At 63.8% G+C, this 18,941-nt stretch overlaps 4 protein-coding genes across 10 annotated transcripts; 2 read left to right on the forward strand and 2 right to left on the reverse strand.

The window, feature by feature from the left end:
* The first annotated feature begins 3,340 nt into the window (after positions 1–3,340).
* Positions 3,341–8,382, forward strand: LOC130148609 (coiled-coil domain-containing protein 194-like). 6 transcript variants are annotated; one of them, XM_056337415.1, is made up of 8 exons: positions 3,346–3,744; positions 3,891–3,954; positions 4,292–4,361; positions 4,435–5,693; positions 6,705–6,801; positions 7,008–7,140; positions 7,307–7,387; positions 7,571–8,382. In XM_056337415.1, the coding sequence occupies exons 4-8, from the start codon at positions 5,349–5,351 to the stop codon at positions 7,578–7,580; spliced, it is 666 nt and encodes a 221-aa protein (XP_056193390.1). In that variant the 5' UTR covers positions 3,346–3,744; positions 3,891–3,954; positions 4,292–4,361; positions 4,435–5,348; the 3' UTR covers positions 7,581–8,382. The 6 variants fall into 6 exon arrangements, with proteins under 6 accessions (XP_056193387.1, XP_056193388.1, XP_056193386.1 ...); XM_056337416.1 differs by having other exon boundaries at positions 7,307–7,372; XM_056337414.1 differs by having other exon boundaries at positions 7,307–8,382.
* Positions 8,383–8,989: 607 nt separating this feature from the next.
* Positions 8,990–11,236, reverse strand: LOC130148614 (uncharacterized). The gene is made up of 3 exons (XM_056337424.1): positions 10,902–11,236; positions 10,440–10,593; positions 8,990–10,168 (listed from the first exon to the last, which is right to left on the reverse strand). The coding sequence occupies exons 2-3, from the start codon at positions 10,515–10,517 to the stop codon at positions 9,284–9,286; spliced, it is 963 nt and encodes a 320-aa protein (XP_056193399.1). The 5' UTR covers positions 10,518–10,593; positions 10,902–11,236; the 3' UTR covers positions 8,990–9,283.
* A 124-nt stretch (positions 11,237–11,360) lies between these two features.
* Positions 11,361–14,090, forward strand: PLVAP (plasmalemma vesicle associated protein). 2 transcript variants are annotated; one of them, XM_056337379.1, is made up of 6 exons: positions 11,361–11,771; positions 12,165–12,252; positions 12,469–13,058; positions 13,382–13,505; positions 13,618–13,696; positions 13,786–14,090. In XM_056337379.1, exons 1-6 carry the CDS (start codon positions 11,394–11,396, stop codon positions 13,787–13,789), a joined length of 1,263 nt encoding a protein of 420 aa, XP_056193354.1. In that variant the 5' UTR covers positions 11,361–11,393; the 3' UTR covers positions 13,790–14,090. The 2 variants fall into 2 exon arrangements, with proteins under 2 accessions (XP_056193354.1, XP_056193353.1); XM_056337378.1 differs by having other exon boundaries at positions 11,362–11,771; positions 13,783–14,090.
* A 1,035-nt stretch (positions 14,091–15,125) lies between these two features.
* On the reverse strand, positions 15,126–18,578 carry GTPBP3 (GTP binding protein 3, mitochondrial). The gene is made up of 9 exons (XM_056337369.1): positions 18,488–18,578; positions 17,735–17,970; positions 17,016–17,102; positions 16,703–16,905; positions 16,529–16,601; positions 16,297–16,440; positions 15,983–16,148; positions 15,595–15,873; positions 15,126–15,519 (listed from the first exon to the last, which is right to left on the reverse strand). The coding sequence occupies exons 1-9, from the start codon at positions 18,523–18,525 to the stop codon at positions 15,288–15,290; spliced, it is 1,458 nt and encodes a 485-aa protein (XP_056193344.1). The 5' UTR covers positions 18,526–18,578; the 3' UTR covers positions 15,126–15,287.
* Between the last annotated feature and the right edge of the window lie 363 nt (positions 18,579–18,941).

Below are 18,941 nucleotides of genomic sequence, written 5' to 3' on the forward strand. Positions count from 1 at the left end.
AATTAAAATAATAAAAGAAAGCAGCTGAAAAGCCAACCCAAAATAGGAGAGAAACCCACGTTTCAGGCTGAAAGGGAACAGACGCAGGCAAGGGATGAAAGGGAAAAGCAGAGGCGCTGTGCGTGCCCAGGACCCTCCTTTCAGCCCCACAAAGGGGCTGGGGGAGCTGTGCTGCCCCACTACCTCCCCAGGGCTGAGCCATGGGGTGAGGGGCTGAGGGGGATGCAGAGTATCACCACTGCACCAGCCCCTGCCCCTGGCAGCCTAAAATGGGTCCCCACACACCCTCTCCCTGCCGGCTTTGCTCCTTTGCACCATGCCCAGCACTGCTGCTTCAGGGGCCGCATTCTGCCCAAGGCTCCAGTCTCAGCAGGTGCAGAGGCATCTCCTCCATCCCCTGCCCTGAACTGGAGCATCTCTTTGGACCCAAAACTAGAGCATCCCTGGGGACCCTAAACTGGAACATCCCCAGGCATCCAGAGCATCCCCAGGGACCCTGAATGGGAGCATCCCCAGGCATCCAGAGCATCCCCAGGGACCCTGAACAGGAGCATCCCTGGGCATCCAGAGCATCCCTGGGCATCCAGCTGCAGGGGGATATGGGAGGTGCCAGGTCCCCGTCTCTGCTGTTATGGCAGGGCCAGGCCAGATCCAGCTGCCGAATTCCAGGCCGTCTGGCCAAGAGACACTGCTCCGCTCCCGGCACTCCCTCTGGACAACCTGCCGGAGGAGGGGAAAAAAGCCCTGGTCCTCAAACATGGACAAGCCAGAGGCGAGAGACCCCGACTCCTCCCAAAGTGGATGCACTGAGGGGTATCGCTGTTCCCTGGGAAAGCAGCCATTGGAAGCCAGGATTTGGGGGAAAACTGGGAAGAGGGAGAGGGGCTGCTTGGAGCGTAACACTTTCTGAAGCAAGCCCAAGCCGGGACACCACGGGGATGGCCAAGCTCCACCGTGCTGGGGCGGCTTCGGGGCAGCCCTTGATGATGCACATTCCTCTCCCAGTTGCTTTTTAGATATATTTTTTAAGAGTTGCATCTCAATATCTCACTGTTCAAAGTGAGCTGGTTCTGGAAAAAACATCCATTCCCGTTTTTCAAGCTATTTTTGAAACCTTTGGCCTTCGTTCCTCTCCAGGCTCCAGACCATAAATAATAATAACAACATATTTAAAGGCTTTACGCTGACAGCTCACCGAATCTGCCAGACCCTTTTAATTCTCCAGATGTTGAAAATCTGACTCAAAAACTTGAAGTTTGGTAAATATTTTGTGTGTTTTCAATTTCACAGCCATTGCTTTTTCTATCACATGAAGCTGCAGAATAAAAATACTAAAACTGGAACAGCTATTTCTGGAGCTGGGGGGAGGAAAGGTGAGGCGGTGGCCGCTGCCTCCACGTGTCAGGATGCGGCCGAAGCATCCCTGGGGTTGGGTTGCCTGTGCCAGGGCTCTGTGCCTGGGGTCTTGGCTCCCCAGCACAGTCACAGTGGCAGGGACAGTGGCAGCAGCAGCTGGCTGTGGAAACATGGTGACAGCAGGACACCCCACACCCAGCCACCTTAGCACCCCTCCAGCTCCAGCCTGGCTGGGGTTGCTCCCAGTAGGCATTGCCTTGGCTGGATTCGAATTTATTTAGGTGATGAGCTCTGGTGTGAGGCACAGTGACATCCCTGGCTGCAGAGTGCCACCCCAGTCCTGCATCCCACACTCTGCATTCCATATCCCATATCCTATATCCCCATATCCTGCATCCCATAGCCCCATATCCTGCATCCCATAGCCCATATCTGGCATCCCATAGCCCATATCCTGCATTCCACATCCCAGATCCTATATTCTGCATCCCGTATCCCATATCGTGCACCCCATATCCTGCATCCCACATCCCATATGCTGCACCCTGTACCTCACATCCTACAGTCCACACACTATATCATGTATCCCATACCCAAATATCACATCCACATCCCATGCCGTGCCCCCCATCTCCTCCCAGTCCCACACAGTGGCAGGGAGATGACCTGGGAAGACGCTTTTCCCCATCCTCCCGAGTGCTTCGGGGTCCTTCAGGGCCATGATGGACCAGCCAGTGCTGCCTTTGCTTGGGGGCTGTTTCCCTGCTGAGAAATGACAGCAGGAAAAGCATTAAAAAAACCCAGGATTTTAGCATAACTCCTGGAAAAAAAGCGTTTCAAATTTCTCCCCAACAGAAGGAGAGCAGGCGCTGGCTCAGCCCTGCTCCCGGCCTCCCAAAAACCAGCCCATGCGGTGGCTGGACTGCGATGCTGCTCCCCAAGGATGGGAGTGGAGGGCTCGCCGCCCTTCCCCACCCTTTAACCCTCCTCCTCCCCCCCCTTGCCAGCTCTTCTCCCCCCAAAAAACCCTCCTGAACAGCAGCCGAGGAGTGTTCTGGATGGGGAAGTCCTGTGAAAGCCTGGACTGACGTGGTCATCACGGGACCAAGCGCTCGCCAGAAGCCAGGGCGGGATCCTGGCGCTGGCAGAGCCCCCGTGCCCAGCCAGAGCTGGGGCAGCCACGCCGGGCTGGGGGGAGGCTGTGCTGTGGGTTGGCAGGCTGGTACCACCCCCCCCAGTAACCCCACACCCTGGGTGCCCCGCACCCCAGGTACCCATTCACCTGGCTGCCCCACACTCCCATACCCAAGGTAGCCCTGAGCCCAGGCACCCCAAACCCCAGTTAGCTTATACCCCAGGTACCCCATAGCCTGGGTACCCCGTACCCCCATTTCTTCATACCCCCAGTACCCTGTACCCCGAATTCTCCATACCCTGAGTACCCTGTTTCCCTAATTCTCCATATCCCCAGTACCACATACTCCTGATTCTCCATACCTCCAGTGGCCCGTACCCATAATTCTCCATACCCCAAGTACCCTGTATTCCTAATTCTCTGTACCCCCAGTACCTCATGCCCCCAGTACCACATACCCCTAATTCCCCATACCCTAAGTACACTGTACCCCTAATTCTCCATACCCTGAGTACCCTGCATCCCTAATTCTCCATACCACAGGCAGCCCGTGCTCCTGATACCCCCCTCATTTATCCCCCCTCCTCCAGCCCACCCACGCCCACCCCCGCCCCTATTACCCCTCACCCTGGGGGATGCTCTGCCTTGTGTCCCCCCCCACTGTGGGCACTGGCCCCACTGGCAGCCCCATGGGGCTGCATGTGCACCTGCAGCCCACCAGCTCTGCCCCCCACAGCCTGGGACACAGGGCTGAGATCACCCCCTGCAGTGGGGGGGGGTCCCCTGCAGCATGCCCAAGCCCTGCCAGTATCAGCCCCAGCCCCAGCAGGGACCCTGACAGCTGAGTGGCTGCTCGACTCCCTGAACGCTCCGGACGCAATGAACCACATGATTTCCTGGAAAGTCCCTCTCTGAGAAACGAAACTGGTCGATTTCGGGGCAAACATTAAACTTCCTGCCAGCACCGTGTGTTTTTGCCCGGGCAGGGCATCACAGGCAGGATGGTGGGCTGCAGTCCGTGCCGGCTGCTCCCAGAAAAGATGTCTTGGAAGAGGTGTAGCGCCCTGGCCTTTGGGGTAGCTGTCTTGGTGCTGTCGGCGGTCCTCACCTTCTTGTTCTGCCAGCAAGTCGTGGGTTCCGTGGTGGCAATGAACTGCTCGGTGGGGCTGGCACAGCTGGAGGAGGCACTGGCCAACACCAACCAGTCCCTCACCGAAGCCCGCGGGCAGAGGGATGCCTGCAGGAAGAGGCTGGTAAGTGCTGAGGTCCTGCTGGTGGGTGGAGGGCCAGGATCATGCAGGGAAACCTGCAGCCCCTCGGCCTAAATTGGGTGTGCTTGGATGGTGTGGGGGAGTGCCCGAGCGGGAGCCTCCAGCCGCTTTCCTCTGCCCCTGCTCAGGGTATGCTGGAGGGGAAATCCTTGGAGCTGGAGCAGGCACTCGCCAATATAACCCAGCTGCAAGGTGAGTCCCGGGTGGGAGGGGTGCAGGGGAGTGTGGGCACGGGCAACAGCCCCTGGGCTACCCTGGTCTCTGTCCCCTGGGACATCCTGATCCCTGTCCTTTGAGGACGTCTTGATCCCCAGTCCCCCGGAACACCCTGATCCCCATTCCCTGGGACATCCTGATCCCTGTCCCCTGGGACACCCTGCTCCCCATCCCCTGAGACACCCTGACCCCTGTCCTTTGAGGGCATCTTGATCCCCAGTCCCCTGGGACACTCTGATTTCTGTCCCCTGGGGACATCTTGATCCCCATCCCCGGGACACCCTGATCCCCACCTGCCATCACCTCCCTGCAGAGGAGAACAAGGCGCTCAAGACAGAGGTGGCCCAGCAGCAGAGGCAGCTGCAGGACCTGCAGAGCAGCAGGTGAGCCCCCCACTCCCCCGTGCCATCCCCAGCCCTGCGCTCTGTCACCGACTCTCCCTGTGTCCCTCCCTAGGGACAAGCTCCAGCTGCAGAACCAGCTCCTGCAGAACCACCTGCAGGACATGAAGAGACAGCACTCAGGTGGGAACAGGCTCTCGGCAGTGTCCCTCAGCCTCCTGGCTCTCCTCCTCCCCGGGATGCTCCTCCTGTGAGCCCACAGCAGCAGGAACATGGGCCCAAATGATTCCCCATCCCCTGATGTAGGGTGAGGAGGGACCGTCCTCATCCAGCCCAGTTGTCTGGGGGTGGCAGCGGGCACAGTGCCCACTGCAGGAGCCCACTGCCCACTCAGCCCTGCCTCCTGCTCACCCCTGCCCTGGGACTGCCTCTGGCCACTGGCCATACCTCCCTGCACTCTCTGGTAGCCAAATCCACCCAGTTCACCATGGGGCATTCCAGGGAGGTGATTTCCGTCCAGGCACCAGGGGCTGTGCCCAGGACGAGGGAGAGGACAGGCCGGGGCTGGAGGGGACAGAGACATGGCAGGGCTGCCCTGAGGCCTCTCCATAGTTAAGTGATTTTTAACCGATTTGTAATAAAACCTTATTGAAAAACCAGCATTTTGTTGCTCCAGCACTTCTTGGGGACCTGGAACCCTGACCCTGTTGCACAGCAGGGGCAAGGGGGTGATGCAGAAACCCCCCAGGCAGACAGCAGCCTCAGCATCCCTGACACCCACTGGACCCCAACTGCATCCCCGCTTCTCCCTGCAGCTGTCACCCATGGTCAGGCACAGGGACAGAGCACCCTCCCACCTCCAGCACAAACAAATCTATTCTGGGCTGTGACCTGTGAGAAACCGCAGCCCAAAGCGGTGTTTGGTGAGAAAAAACCCACAGGCGGCAATTACAGCAACCCAGGGAGTGACCTGACCCAGGGACACTGGCACATCCCGGGCAGGCACCGCTGGAGCGGGCGAGCAGCCCCATGTCCCCCTCCGGTATGGACCCCGCCGTGCCCAAAGCCACCCTGAAGGTGCTGGGGCTGTGTGCGATGCTGCTGGTGCTGGTGGCGGCGGTGACGGTGGCGGTGGCAGTGATGGTGTGGCGTTCAGAGGCAGTGGGGAAGCTGCAGGGCTGCCGGGAACAGGCGGCCAACGAGAGCCGGGAGCTGGGGAACCGCGTGGCCGAGCTGGAGCAGGAGCGAGCCCGGCTGCAGCGGGCAGCGGCGGCGGGCGCACAGGCAGAGGATGCTCTGCGGCAGGAGCTCACCCAGGCCCGCGGTGATGGCAAGAAGCTCAATGCCAGCCTGGCATCCTGCTGGGAGCGGGCGGTAGGTGCTGGCGGGGATGGGGACAAGGGGGGGACCTCGGCCATATGGCTGCTTGCACGGGGTGAGCAATGCTGGAGCGGAGAGGGGGGGGTCCTGGGGGAGCTCAGTAGCCAAGTCCAAGAGTGATGCCTCATCCCTGGAGGATTTCAACCAGGCTTGTGGAAAGCCTCGGCACTGATGGGAAGGATGCTGCAAGACACGCAAGCCCTGGAGAGCAAAGGCTGGCTGGAACGATGAGCCGGGATGAGGGGGAGGCAGCCCCAGGGGGGCATGGCCACCTTCCTGTATGGGACACCCCGAGAGGGGAGCCCCGGCTGCTCCTGGACCCTCAGCACTGCCCTGCTCCTGCTGACCCCCAGCCTGGGTGCCCTTGCCCGGCCTGGGGCAGCTATTCTTAGCTGTGACCAAGCTGCTCCACGCACATATAATTACCCCATCCCAAAGCAGCAGCGGAGGCTGGAGCTGATGCGGAGCTGCCGTTTCTCCTCCCAGGTATTTTTAGCTGTGGCCCTGGCTGGGAAAGGGCCTGGCCTCAGCGCTGCGGCCACAGCCCGGAGGAAGAGTCGGGTCCCACCGCCCCTCTGGGTTCATCCGGCCAAACAATGGCCCAGAGAGGCTGGAAAAGTGCTCCAGCTTCCCAGGGCTGGCGCCGGGAGTGGGACTGGGTTGTTGCCTCTCAGGGACACGGCTGGGAGGAGCCCCGTCCCCTCCCAGGCACCAGGGATGCCACCCACTGGGCGCTTGGGTGGCCAGGGACTCCTGCAACATCCCTGGTGCACCAGCATCCTCACCAAGCTCAGGTTGAGCCATCCTTCCAGGGAAGCGTGATTTTTCCCAAATCCATGTCTCTACCTCTTTGAGAAATGTGACGGGGGAACCTAAGGCCACCAGGGAGCATGGGGACAGCATGGGGACTTGGGGCAGTGGTGAGGAGGGGCTCCAGCAGCAGATGAAGAGATGGGAGGGCACTGCCCACCTCTGTCCCCATGCTGCCATGTCCCCTCTCCCCAGGCCAGGCTGGAGGCCAATGTGACAGTGCTGGGGGACAAGGTGCTGGCCCTGCGGCGCGAGCGGGCTGAGCTGGCCCGTGACAAGGCAGCTCTGCAAGGTGAGCTCCATGCCCCCACAGCAGCAGCGTGGGGCGCAGGTCTCCGTCCCCATTCCCCCCCATGCAAGGAGCCCCATGCCATTCCCCCAGCCACGTGCCCTTTGGGGACAATGCCCAGCAGGGCAGGCTCTGGTTTGGGGTGTGGGGGTTTGGGGTGTCAGGGGTTGGGGTGTACGTGTGACCCCGCTGTCCCCTTCATCCTGCAGAGGAGCTGGCGCAGGGCGAGGCGCAGGTGCGGGGGCTGCGGCAGCAGCTGGAGGAGGCAGCAGAGCAGCAGCGAGCGCTGCAGGCACGTGGGGAGCAGTGCGAGGCCCGGCAGAGAGAGCTTGAAGCCACCCTGTAAGGTCCTTGTCCCCTGCCACAGGCTGGGCACTCCAGAACATCTACCCCCCCAACCCAGCCCAGCCCCTCCATCACCCTGCCCTGGCCCCCCCTCCCCACGGAGACCCTCCATCGTCCCCCCAGGCAGAGACACCCCCCTCACACGTCTCCGCTCTACCCGCAGACGGGACTACGCGGCTGAGGTCGACGTGCTGCGGCGGCGGATGAGGGACCGAGCAACTGGGCGCAGGTGCCCCCCGTCCCGGTACTTTCTGTGGGTGCACAGCTAGGGGAGGGGCCCGGCCTGGGGAGGGGGCTTCACCAGTGTCACCAGTTTGAGTGCTCATGGGCACGCTTGCCGGCATGTGCCATTGTCACCGGTGTCCCCAGGGGAGCAGGACCCGGGGGCTGTGGAGGGATTCACTCCCTGCATTCCCCTCTTTTGCAGGAAAGGCTGAAGCCCCGCAGCCCCCCGCCCCCGGAGGCTGGGGCCGGGCCCCCCCGCCCCGCTGAGCCCATCATTCCCAGTCCCACAGCGCCCCTTAGCACTGGGACCCAGCAGCGGCTCAGCCCGGCCGCGTCCGACCGGAGCCAGCGCGTCCAGGCGAAGGATGCTGGTGGGCACCGCCTGTCCCGATCCCACCGCGTGTCCCGACCCTGCCGTCTTGCCATGATGCTGCCCTGTGTCCCAGTCCTGTCGTGCTTCCCGATCCGGCTGTGTGTCCCGATCCTGTTGTCGTGATGCTGCCTTATGTTCTGATCCCGCCGTGTGTCCCGATCCTGACATCTTGTCATGATGCTGCCCTGTGTCCTGATCCTGCCGTGTGTCCCAGTCCCACTGTGTGTCTCGATCCCACTGTGTGTCCTGATTCTGCCATCTTGTCGTGATGCTGCCATGTCCCGATCCTGCTGTATATCCTAATCCTACCCTGTGTCCCAATCCCACCGTGTGTCCTAATCCTGCCTTCTTGTCGTGACGCTGCCCTGTGTCCCGATCCTGCTGTCCCGATGCCAGTGCCGCAGCTGGGCCGGAGCAGTCAGCCATCCAGCTTGTGGGCAGTGTTAGCTCAGCCAGGGAACGGTTTCCCCACCGGCTGCTTGGGGCTGCTGTAACCAGCTCCAGGGTTTAGTGCCATGTTCCCGGTGCACTCCAGAAACTGGGATGACTGGGCAGGCATTTGGGCAATAAAGGCTGCTCTGCTCACTGGGTCGTCCCTCTGTTCCCCCTGAGCCCAGCTGTCCCCTCGAGCCCAGCTGTGCACCCCCCAATTCCAGCTATCCCCCCAAGCCCAGCTCTCCCCCAAGCCTAGATGTGTCCCCCCCCAAGTCTAGCAGTCCCCCCAAGCCCAGCCATGTCCCTGATCCCAGCCATGACCCCCCCGAGCTCAGCCATGCCCCCCCAACCCAGCCATGCCCCCCCCCCGCAAGCTGAGCCCAGCCATCCCCCAAGCCCAGCCATGTCCCTGATCCCAGTCATGTCCCCCCCCAGCCATCCCCCAAGCCCAGCCATGTCCCTGATCCCAGCCATGCCCCCCCCGAACCCAGCCATGTCCCCCCCACAAGCTGAGCCCAGCCATCCCCCAAGCCCAGCCATGTCCTTGATCCCAGCCATGTCCCCCCCCAGCCATACCCCAAGCCCAGCCATGTCCCTGATCCCAGCCATGTCCCCCCCAGCCATCCCCCAAGCCCAGCCATGTCCCTGATCCCAGCCATGCCTGCCTGAGCTTAGCCATGTCCCCCCTGAGCCCAGCCATCCACCTGAGCTGAGCCCAGCCATGTCCCCCCTGAGCCCAGTGATGGCCCCCAAGCCCAGCCATCCCCCTGAGCCCAGTCATGTCCCCCCCCCCAGTCGCAGCCATGCCCCCCAAGCCCAGCTGTCCCCCCGAGCCAAGCCCAGCCATCCCCACAGCCCCGCTTGGGCATCACACACACCCCAGGGCTTTAACCAGGCTCTGCCACCGCGATGGCCAGCGGCTGCCAGGGCAGGACCCGGCTCTGCCAGGGACCCCAAAGACACCCTGGGGGGCCTGGCCGGGGATGAGGGGCCGAGTTGAGGATGGGGGGACAGGGATCAGCAGATGCTGCTGTTCTGCAGTCGCTTCCCAGCATCTTTGATCCGCTTTGAAGAAAGTTTCCAGGAAAGTTGCAGATTTTCCTGCTGTCACTGCTGCAATATCCTGTGCAGAGGGCAGGCAGGCTGCTCACAGGCATCCGGCCTCCTCCTGCCTGCACCCCTCATGGGGGATCGCACCCCATGCCCCCCACTGCCCCCCAGCTTGGGAGGGGGCAGGGAGGGTGCTGGCAGGCAGCTTTCCAGGTTGAAGTGTCTCTGCAAGGAGGTCTCCACCCAGGCCGGGGCTCCTCGGGCTGTGGAGCCTGTTGTGGGGGGACCAGCCCCATTCCTGCACCCCAGACCTGGTGGTCCCAGAGCAGAGACCCCAGCCCTGCAGCAGTTTGGGATGGGGAGGGCAACAAGGCACAGCCGTTCCCATGGCCCGACCTCAACGCAACATGAGCCCTTGGCATAGGAAGGATTAATTATAGGAGGGGTGCTAACTGGAAAATGGGACAGAGGGTGGGTCTGCAGCACCGTGGGGGGCAGTTGCCCCATCGGGATTCCTGCTGACCCCAGGAGGCTGTGAGGAGCCCTTGGGTGGATTGCTGGCGGGAGCATCCAACTGGCAAAGCCACCAGCGCACCAGGGTCCCAGGGCCAGCGCCAGGGCCAGGGGTCCAGCAGAGCCCCGGCAGCATCCCTGGTGGGGCCAGGGGTGACTCACTGTTATTTGCAGCTCAGGAAGGAAACAGCAGTAGCTGAGAATGGATTCGGGACCGACACCATCCCGGCTATCACAGACACTTCCCGGTCTCCAGGGACCGCGACGCAGCCAGAAGGCAGGAAACAGCGAGAGGCTCGGGGTCAGTGCCTGGTGCAGCCTCACGCCTCGGCCCCCCCAGCCAGCCCCCCCCAGCCCAGGCTGGGTATCCTGCAGAGCTGGGGGGGGGGTCCTGGGCACAGCCAGCCCCTCCACTGCAGCCCAGGGCTCCTGAGGGATGGGGACAGGGTGGTAATGGCCGTGGCCAGGATCTGAGCATGGTCCAGCTCAGCCCAGCCCTGGTTTGTGGTCACTGGTGCTGAGGGTCCGACAGGCAGCATCCCCCCTCCCTCCAGTCCCCGCCACGGTGCTGCCTGCACCCAATGAGACCCCTTTTCCTTGCACTGAGGAGCCCCCTCCGTGTCCCCAGCCTGTCCCCAAACCAGCCCTCACCCCCACCCCTCACCCCTCAGCCCAGTGTGGTGCAAAGGGGACCCCAGACCTGGAGTGCGATGGGGGAGATGGCTGCAAACCCATGGTTCTGGGCCACCGTGGCAGCAATGCTGGCATGTGTGGCCATCCCTGCACGGGGCTGGGGCCACTGCGCTCCTTGTGCTCAGTCAGGGCTTCCTCAGCAGCCGGGGGACCCAGCCATGCTGCAGATGGGCACAGAAAGGTCTGGATTTGCCCCTTGCCCCCCTCCACCAGCTGCTCCTTGCCCAGCAGAGATGTTCCCAGCAAGGCACAGAGACCAGAATCAGCTCCCCAGGCCCCACGGCAGGATGGTGGCTCTGCAGAGTGACAGCACCCATGGGTACAACAGCTGCAGGTTCCTACAGGTGGCTTCATCCCACAACCCCACATGCCCCAGCCCACCCCACAGCTGCATCCTTCCCCTGCCCACAAGCTGCCTGCAAGGTGCAGGAGAGCAGATGTGGAGCATCACTCCCTTCGTGCCACCGACCTGGCAAGCAGCTGGGTCCAGCGGTGACTCACACGCCACTGTCTCACCACGAGGATGTGACACCAGGACCAACCCGGGGTGCCCAGTGCAGGTGGTGGGATCCCCCTCTATCACCCACCAGCGAGCACCAGCAGCCGCAGACCACCCTGCTGCCCCTGCGGACTCATTCCCCGGGCATCCCTGGCACCCGCCATGCCCGGGTCTATTTCAGGGTGAGAGCTGGTCCCAGGGGACCACCAGTCTGGGGTGGGGGACTGAGGTCCCAGACTTCGCCCCCGTCTGTTAGCAACCAGGAACAATAGTCCTCCTGCAAACAGAAGCTGGGTCGCGATAACGTGGCCTGTCCAAGGCATCCGGAGAGGCAGGAAGGAACCCAGCAGAAGGAAATATTAGATAGAGCAATATAAACACGGCGGCGAGAGCGCGCTCCGCCCCGGCACGGCGCCCTTGAAAGGGACCGCCGTGGGGTGGGGTGCACAGAGCATCAGCGGGATGGAGAAGAGCAGCTACCCCATGGCCAAGTTTGGTCTGGAGGCCAAGGAAGCAATGCCCAAGCGAGATTGCGGGTTTTATGTGAAGTACATCTTCCTCTTCACCTCTCTCATTCAGTTCCTCATCATCCTGGGGCTGGTGCTGTTCATGGTGTACGGCAACGCGCAGGCGGGCACCGACACGCACCTCCGGCTGCTGGAGCAGCAGCTGCAGGATCGCTACAACAAGATCATCACCCTCAGCGGGAGGAACCTGAACCTGACGCGCACCCTCAACGCCACCCTCAAGGAGAAGCAAGGGCTGCAGGTCCTCACCCAGAAGGTGCAACGGGACCTGGATAAGTGCAATAGCACCCAGGCACCCAACTCCATCAATACGGTGAGACACCCCCTCCCCAGGGAGGGACGGCAAAGCCCCCTGGGTACTGGGGGCAGAGATGCACCCAGGGGTGCTGTGAGGTCCCAGCTTCTTGCAGCCCCCTTCAGCTCTGCGAGCATCAGCAGGTGCAGACAAGAGGGCAGGGGGTGGCAGAGCCCACCGGTGATGCCAATGTGTCCCCCCCCCCAGGCCCAGGCAGGTCTCAGCCCTGGCATCCAGACAGCAGCTGTTGGCCAAAGGGGTTCCAGTCTCGCAGCCCTCCTCCTCATCCGCTGCCCCCACCAGCCCCCAGTGCTCTCACCAGCACCTGGGAGGGAGCACAGTGATGCTGGGGGGGGGTCTTTACAGGACGCTCTGAACCTACTCCTCTTCCTCCCTCCATCTCAACTGCAGGAGATTATGAAGATGATCATCTTCCTCCAGAAAACAAAGCTGGATGAGTGTCAAATGAACCGTAGCCGCATCGACGCCAACTGTAGCGGTAAGAGACCCACACACACCTGCCCCCCCACCCCTGGGCACTCCCCCTCCCAGCCCCCCGGAGACCCCCAGCACCTCTCTGGCACCCACCACAGCCAGCATGGGGGGGTCTGCCCTCTCCCTGGGCTAGGCAGGGTTATTACCCTGAGATGTGGGGTGGGAGTCATGAGGGGGGGAAAACCACGTACCCTAATTCTGTGCCCCCGCAACCCTGCAGCCGAGAGGGTGCTGCTGCAACACCAGTTGGACCAGAAAACCCTGGCCAAGAAGGAGGTGGAGGAAAAATGCCGCCAAGTGGATGCCATGCTGACCAAAGCCACCCAGGAGCAGGAGAACTGCCAGTGGGAACTGCTGACCACCAAGGCCATCTACAAGCCCACCAAAAGCAACCTGGAGCTGCTGAAGCGGGAATGCAGTTCCTTGAAGTCTGACATGAACTACATCTTCCAGCGCATCAAGGACATGGTCAGCCCGTACAGCTGCAGCGCCATCCACGAGCAGATCAGCCGGCTGACACAGCGAACAGAGGAGCTTTTCCTCCGGCAGCAGGAATGGGAGACCAACTACATGGAGAAAAGCTTCTGTGACATGAATCTGGTCCAGTGTCACACCAACTGCTCCAAAGAGAAGCAGGAGTTGGACAAGCAGCTGCAGAAAGTTGAGGCACAGCTCAAGGGTGGCCAAGAGGAGAAGAAGAAGCTGCTGGCGGAGAAGGAGCAGCTCCGCAAGGAGCTGGAGGAGAAAAGCAGAGCCGCTGCGCAGGCTGTGTACTTCAAGGAGCAGCTGAATATCTGCATGGGCTCGAAGGTGAGGGAGCTGCTGGGGTGCAGGGACATCCCCCAGCACCCTCCGCAGCTGCACCGGTAGCACACAGGGCTGGACACATACATCCTTCTGCACATGCAATTTTGCATGCGCATCTTTCCTCTGCACATGTACTTCTGCAAACGCCCTTTTGCACACACATTTTCTTTTGCACATGCACTTTCGCAGGTGCATCTTTCTTTTGCAAACACAATCCTGCACAGCTGCGGGTGCACCCCGGGCAGGCACAAGCCGCTGCAGCACCCTCAGACCCCCTTCACCCAGAGGTGCCAGCACTGACTGCCACCACCCGCTCTCCTCCACAGATAGACACCTTCTTCGACATCACAGGCTCGCGGGTGCCGGGGAGCAGCGGGCGACTGGGACCCTTCACCAGCACGGGCTCCTACATGGATGCTCTGAGGAACCAGCGCATCTTTGGGAACATGGGTGAGTTCTGGGTAGGGGGCTCACTGTGGGATGCCCCCCTCCCCCCCCCTCATGTTGGCGGTCACCATCCCCACTGCTACCCAGCTCAGATTCTATTGCTCCATCCCACCAGGCAAAATCAACATGGAGGAGATCCAGCGGATGGCACAGAAGATCACGGAGCAGTTCGCGTCCGCCCTGAAGGACCCCAGGTGAGGGATTCCACTGGGAAAGGGGGGCATAGGGGGCTGGGAGTGAGCAGTGCTGGGGTGAGGGCCTGATCCTGCCCTCTCTGCAGTAGCTAACAGCTGAGCAGTGCACGGAAAATGGCGGCGAGGGGCTCAAGAACAAGCCCGGGAGGTGCTTCCCATGGCACGGATGGCAAACCCTGACTGGGAGCGAACAGCCAGCACCACCACTGTCCTCCCCCTGCCCCGGGTGGGGGGCTGCCAGCACCGCGGGAGCCAGGACCACCCCACCCCCCCTCCCCGAGTCCCTGCACTCATCCCCCTCCCGCATGCTCACCTCCCCCTATGCATGTACCTATACACTTGGAGACGGGGCGGTTGGCAGCTGTAAATACATCCAGCTCTGAGCACCAACACAGCTCGCTGCACGTGTGTCTGGATGCCTGTGGGGGGGGGGGGGGTGCAGAGGCCCACGGCCGGGACGGGGAGCAGGAACATCCCATCCTGGCTTCACATGCCCCTTTGGGGCGGGAAGCGCACAAGGCTGAGCGAGCAGGAAGCCCAGAGCCGCCGAGCCTTGGCAGCCCCCATCCTGCCATCGAGCCCCCCTCGGCACACCGGGGGCGTGGGGCCAGAGTGTGGTGATTAATCACCAGCTGCCACTGGCTGATACACCGTGCTTCCCACTCCTTCCTGTCCCTAAGGCCTTTCCTGCCTGCCGGGCTGCCTGCACGCCATCCCCTCCCCGGGAGGGGGATGCAGTGCTCCCAGCGTGCCCCCATCCCCAGCCAGCACCCCCAGATCCCATTTGGGTCCCGCAAGCCACATCCCTCCTGGGATACAGGGAGCCACATGCTCCCACCACTCTCTGCTGCTAGAGGAGGGGGATATCACTGGGTCCCCCCATCCCTGCCCAGCCCTTGGAAGAGCACGGTGGCAGGGTGGGATCGGGGTGACAGAGGGGCTCCCCGCTGTCCTAGCTGCCCCTGCACAGCCTGGCTGGGGGACCAGGGGGATCTGCTCGGTGCCAGAGGATTTCCTGGAGCTTCACTATAAAGAATCTTGGACCACCAGGCACATCTGCAGCCTGGGAGCCCCAGATGGGGCAGGGGGGAGAGCAAAGTCCCTGGGAAACCCCCATCTTCGGTGCTGAGTGCAAGCGCTGGGGGGATCCCACAGCTCCCCAAGCTGGGGACCCTAGGGGTCCCAAGTACCCAGCGCTGCATCTCTACGGCTGTGGGTGCAAGGATAAGCCCCGCCAACACGCTGAGCCCCGCATCCCCCACTCCACGGTGTGGAGGGGGATGCCCCAGGGGGAGGTCAGGGTGACTTTTCCCTTCCAGTTGCTCCAGCTCCTTGTTTGTCCTCCTGGCCAGGAAACAGGGCCGCTTCCCAGTGTTTTTTTCCATGTCTGGGGCTCAGGTCACGATCCCTCCGGCTAGGAAAACACTACAGCCCAGCACAGGGACACCAAGCCCCACGGCACTGGGGACCAGGGAAGGGGAACGACACCAGAGCTGCCAAAGGCACCACGGTTTAATACCAGCATGGAGCCAAGAGCTCCCCTGCCCACGGTCCTCAACACTGGCAGTCGGGGGGACCCCCGCTGCCCCCCTCACTTGCCAACACAAAAGTCCCTGAAGATGATGTCGAGGACGTCCTCGGCACCCACGTGGCCGGTGATGCGACCCAGATGCCGCCGTGCCAACCGCAGCTGCTCGGCCGCCAGCCCCAGGTCCCACTGGCGCTCCCGGCCATACCGCACCAGTGCTGCCACGCAGTCACCCAGGTGGAGGCTGTGCCGGCTCTGCGTCAGGCTGGGCGAGCCTGCCAGGGGGTCCCCGCACCTGGGGGGGCAAGAAACCAGCCTGCAGCACCCCCCCGGCCAGGACAGGGTGGCCGGCGTTCCCCCCTATACTCACAGCTGTGCCAGCTGCCGTGCCAGCAGCTCCAGGAGGTGATCGAGCCCCTCGCCCGTCTTGCAGGAGAAGAGGATGGTGGGGGGCAAGGTGTCCCCCCGGGTACAGGCGTCATGCAGGGCCCCCTGGCCCCCCCGTAGCAGGTCAGCCTTGTTGAGCACCAGGATGCAGGGAGTGGAGGTGGGGGGCAGCAGGGACCCCAGGGCAGCCCCCAAGGCGGCCGGCTCGGTGGGCACCGCCGTGGCATCCAGCACGGCCAGCACCAGGTCTGCTTGCTGCAGCCTGGGGAAGGGGGCAACAGCGTAGGGCAAGGGGCTACATCTGCCACCTCCCAGCCATCCCAGCCCCTGCAGCAGGGGGTACCCCCAGACTGGCCACCCCCCAGCCTCACCGGTCCCGTGCACGGCTGACCCCTTCCTGCTCGACAGGGTCGGTAGCATCACGGAGCCCGGCCGTGTCGCTCAGCACCAGTGGGTAACCACCAACGTTCAGGGCCACCTCCACCACGTCCCGCGTCGTCCCTGCCACCGGCGACACGATGGCTGCTGGACGCTGGCCTGCGGTGTGTGTGACATGACAGGGCTCAGGGGACAGTGCCAGGGACCCCCCTGCCCTCTGGGCATCGGGGACGGACGGTGGGCTGCTGTCCTCAGGGAGGGGGAGCCTCGTCCAGGCTGCCAGCAGCCCCCCGCGCGCCCCGCTCACACAGCAGGTTGAGCAGGCTGCTCTTGCCCACGTTGGGGGGGCCGGCAATGACAGTGTGGACCCCCCCGCGGAGCAGTTCCCCACGCCGCCCGTCCTGCAGGTGGGCACCGATCTCCTGCTCCAGCACCCGCACGGTGGCATCCACTGTGGGGACAGAACAGGGGGACATGGTGGGGAGGGACAGCAGGGACAGGGTGTCTCAGCACCTCCCCCCCACCCCATCAGCCCTCACCTTGGGACAAGACCTCTTCCTCCACATTGTCATCCTCGCTGAAGTCAATGTAGGCTTCAAGGTGGGCGAGAGCCTGGAGTGGGATGGGAGGGTCAGGAAGAACAGCCCAGCATCATGTCCCCAAGCCACCATGCACCGAGCAGAGGACTCCAGGCAGCCGACTGCCATCCGTACCTGGGTGAGGGTCTCGCTCCAGCGCTGGTAGAGCCGGCCCAGCTCACCCTCCATCTGCCGCAGTGCCTGCCGCCGCTGCGCCTCTGTCTCCGCCCGGATCAGGTCCCCCAGCCCCTCGACCGCCGTCAGGTCCAGCTTCCCACGGCGGAAGGCTCGGCGCGTGAACTCCCCTGGCTCGGCGGGACGCAGCCCAGGCAAGCGCCCTGCCAGCCCCACAGTGAGCCCCCCTCCCCAAGCAGGGGGCACCCTCCAGCAGCACCCTGAGGGGCAGGACCAGAGGGGAGGGGAGGAGGAGGGAGGGGGGGAGCCTCACCCAGTGCCCGCAGCACCCCGCTCACCACCGCCGGCCCCCCGTGCACGTGCAGCTCGGCACAGTCCTCCCCGGTGAAGCTGTGGGGACCTGCAGAGCCGGGACATTGCTTGGATGGGTGCTGGCTGAGCCCACCACTGGAAGCTCACCCCCAGCCGCATCCGGCACACCCCATCCCTTCCCCTCCTGTGGCAGCACGTGTGCTTCGACCCCCCAGGGATTTTGGGGGACTCAGAAGAGACCCACACACACTAGCAGCTGTACTGCAGCTATACAGGAGCGGTGCAAAGGGACCAGAGTTGAATCAGGAGCATCCCCATGGGCATCCGTGCTGAGCCCACTACACGGTGCCAGGGAAGCCAAGAGGGGCTCAGCCCTGCCTGTGCCGGGCACCAAGACCCCCGCTGGGTACTGAGACCCCCACCAGGCACCGAAACCCACCACCATGCACCAGGATCACCAAGACCCACCACTGGCCACTGAGACCCACCACCAAGGATCCCCACCACCACTCACCAGGATGCCCTACCAGGACCCCCAGCACAAGGCGCCAAGACACCCAGCACCGGGCACCAGGATCCCCGGCACAACACGCACCGGGAAACACCGGGAAATCCCCAAGCACCGCCCACCGGGAACCCCCCCATCACCGGGACCCTCCCTAGCACCACGCGCACTGGGACCTCCCTGCACCGCCCACCGGGACGCCCCCCGACCCCCACCTGGGAACCAGACGACGAGGCCGCGGTCAAGGGTCTCGGCGGTGGCGGGGTCGCGGATGCGGCGCAGGGCCAGCAGGCGGGGCGGGGGTGGCTCCCGCCGCCCGGTGAGGCAGCGCAGGGCCCCGCAGCTGCCCGGGCCGCTGGTGCGGATCACGGCCACCGCGCACCGGCCCTGCCCCGACGACACGGCGAAGATGGTGTCCCCCCCCGCCGCGGAGCAGAGGCGCCGCGCCCACCTGCAATGGGGGGCATGGAGCAGGGGTCCCTATCCGCACCCCATGGAGGGGGGGATCCCTATCCGCACCCCATGGAGGGGGGGGTCCCTATCCGCACCATCCCCCCCCCCCGCCATGGGGCTGAGAGGCTGCTAATAGCATCTCTGCCCTGCTCCGGCAGCAGCACTGCTTAAGGCATGAGGACAGATTTTCTAAGTCCCCCCCGTTCACCCCCCGGGACGCCTCCCCGTGCACCCCACAGACACACATCCCACGGGGGTGCAGCCCCCTCCCTGTGCCTTCCCCCAAGAGCAAGGGGTGCAGCTCTTCTTTCTCCATCCCCCCCCCCCCCCCCAAGGTTGCACCCATTCCCCTGCAACCTGCCAAGCAGGCAGAGTGCAGGGGTGCCCCCCTCTCCCGCCGCCCCATCCTGAAGGTGCAGCCTCCGCCGTGCTCACCCCTGTGCGCACCCCTTCCCCTGCACCCCGTCCCCAGGGTGCCACCACCCCGGAGAACCCCCACCCCGGGGTGCCCTCACCTGCGCCCCGCGGCGCCCAGCGCCCTGCGCAACGCCATGAGCCCCCGGCGCACGCCGCCCACACCCCGCGGCGGCCTCAGCGCAGCGCCTAGCCCCGCCCACCTGCTCCCGCTGATTGGCCATCGTGCAGAGAGGGGCGGGCTTCACCCCTGCGGCCCCGTTTCTGATTGGTCAGCGTGCCAGCAATGACTCCGCACCGCCTGCAGCTGGGCAGTCGATCGCTTCCGCCCGGCGAGGGGCTGTCCGGCCCCGCAGGGGTCCCTGCCCGCCCCCTCCCCCCCCCCCTTAGGCTCCCTGCCTGCCCGCGCCGGCCGGACAGGGCTGCCAGGCTGCAGCCCCCCGCCCCGGACCCTCCCAGGCGCTGCACGCCCCTCGCCCCCCGGGTGCTGCCCCCGCAGGGTGCTGGGTTGCAGTAACCCCCACACACACCCCGGGGGTCCCCAAGGTATTGCGG

Source organism: Falco biarmicus, chromosome 4, assembly GCF_023638135.1.
Source record: "Falco biarmicus isolate bFalBia1 chromosome 4, bFalBia1.pri, whole genome shotgun sequence".
NCBI classification, from domain to species: domain Eukaryota; kingdom Metazoa; phylum Chordata; class Aves; order Falconiformes; family Falconidae; genus Falco; species Falco biarmicus.

Excerpts from the sequence above, each read along its gene's own strand:
- LOC130148609 (XM_056337411.1), top strand. The coding sequence starts at position 5,349 with ATGTCCCCCTCCGGTATGGACCCCGCCGTGCCCAAAGCCACCCTGAAG. Across the intron at positions 5,694-6,704 it reads CATCCTGCTGGGAGCGGGCG|GCCAGGCTGGAGGCCAATGT; the intron begins GTAGGTGCTGGC and ends CCCTCTCCCCAG.
- LOC130148614 (XM_056337424.1), bottom strand. The coding sequence starts at position 10,517 with ATGGCCACACATGCCAGCATTGCTGCCACGGTGGCCCAGAACCATGGG. Across the intron at positions 10,169-10,439 it reads TCTCCCCCATCGCACTCCAG|GAGCCCTGGGCTGCAGTGGA; the intron begins GTCTGGGGTCCC and ends CCCATCCCTCAG.
- PLVAP (XM_056337378.1), top strand. The coding sequence starts at position 11,394 with ATGGAGAAGAGCAGCTACCCCATGGCCAAGTTTGGTCTGGAGGCCAAG. Across the intron at positions 11,772-12,164 it reads CACCCAACTCCATCAATACG|GAGATTATGAAGATGATCAT; the intron begins GTGAGACACCCC and ends TCTCAACTGCAG. Across the intron at positions 13,059-13,381 it reads ATATCTGCATGGGCTCGAAG|ATAGACACCTTCTTCGACAT; the intron begins GTGAGGGAGCTG and ends TCTCCTCCACAG.
- GTPBP3 (XM_056337369.1), bottom strand. The coding sequence starts at position 18,525 with ATGGCGTTGCGCAGGGCGCTGGGCGCCGCGGGGCGCAG. Across the intron at positions 16,906-17,015 it reads CGGGGTGCTGCGGGCACTGG|GGCGCTTGCCTGGGCTGCGT; the intron begins GTGAGGCTCCCC and ends TGGGGCTGGCAG. Across the intron at positions 15,520-15,594 it reads GCACGGCAGCTGGCACAGCT|GTGCGGGGACCCCCTGGCAG; the intron begins GTGAGTATAGGG and ends TTGCCCCCCCAG.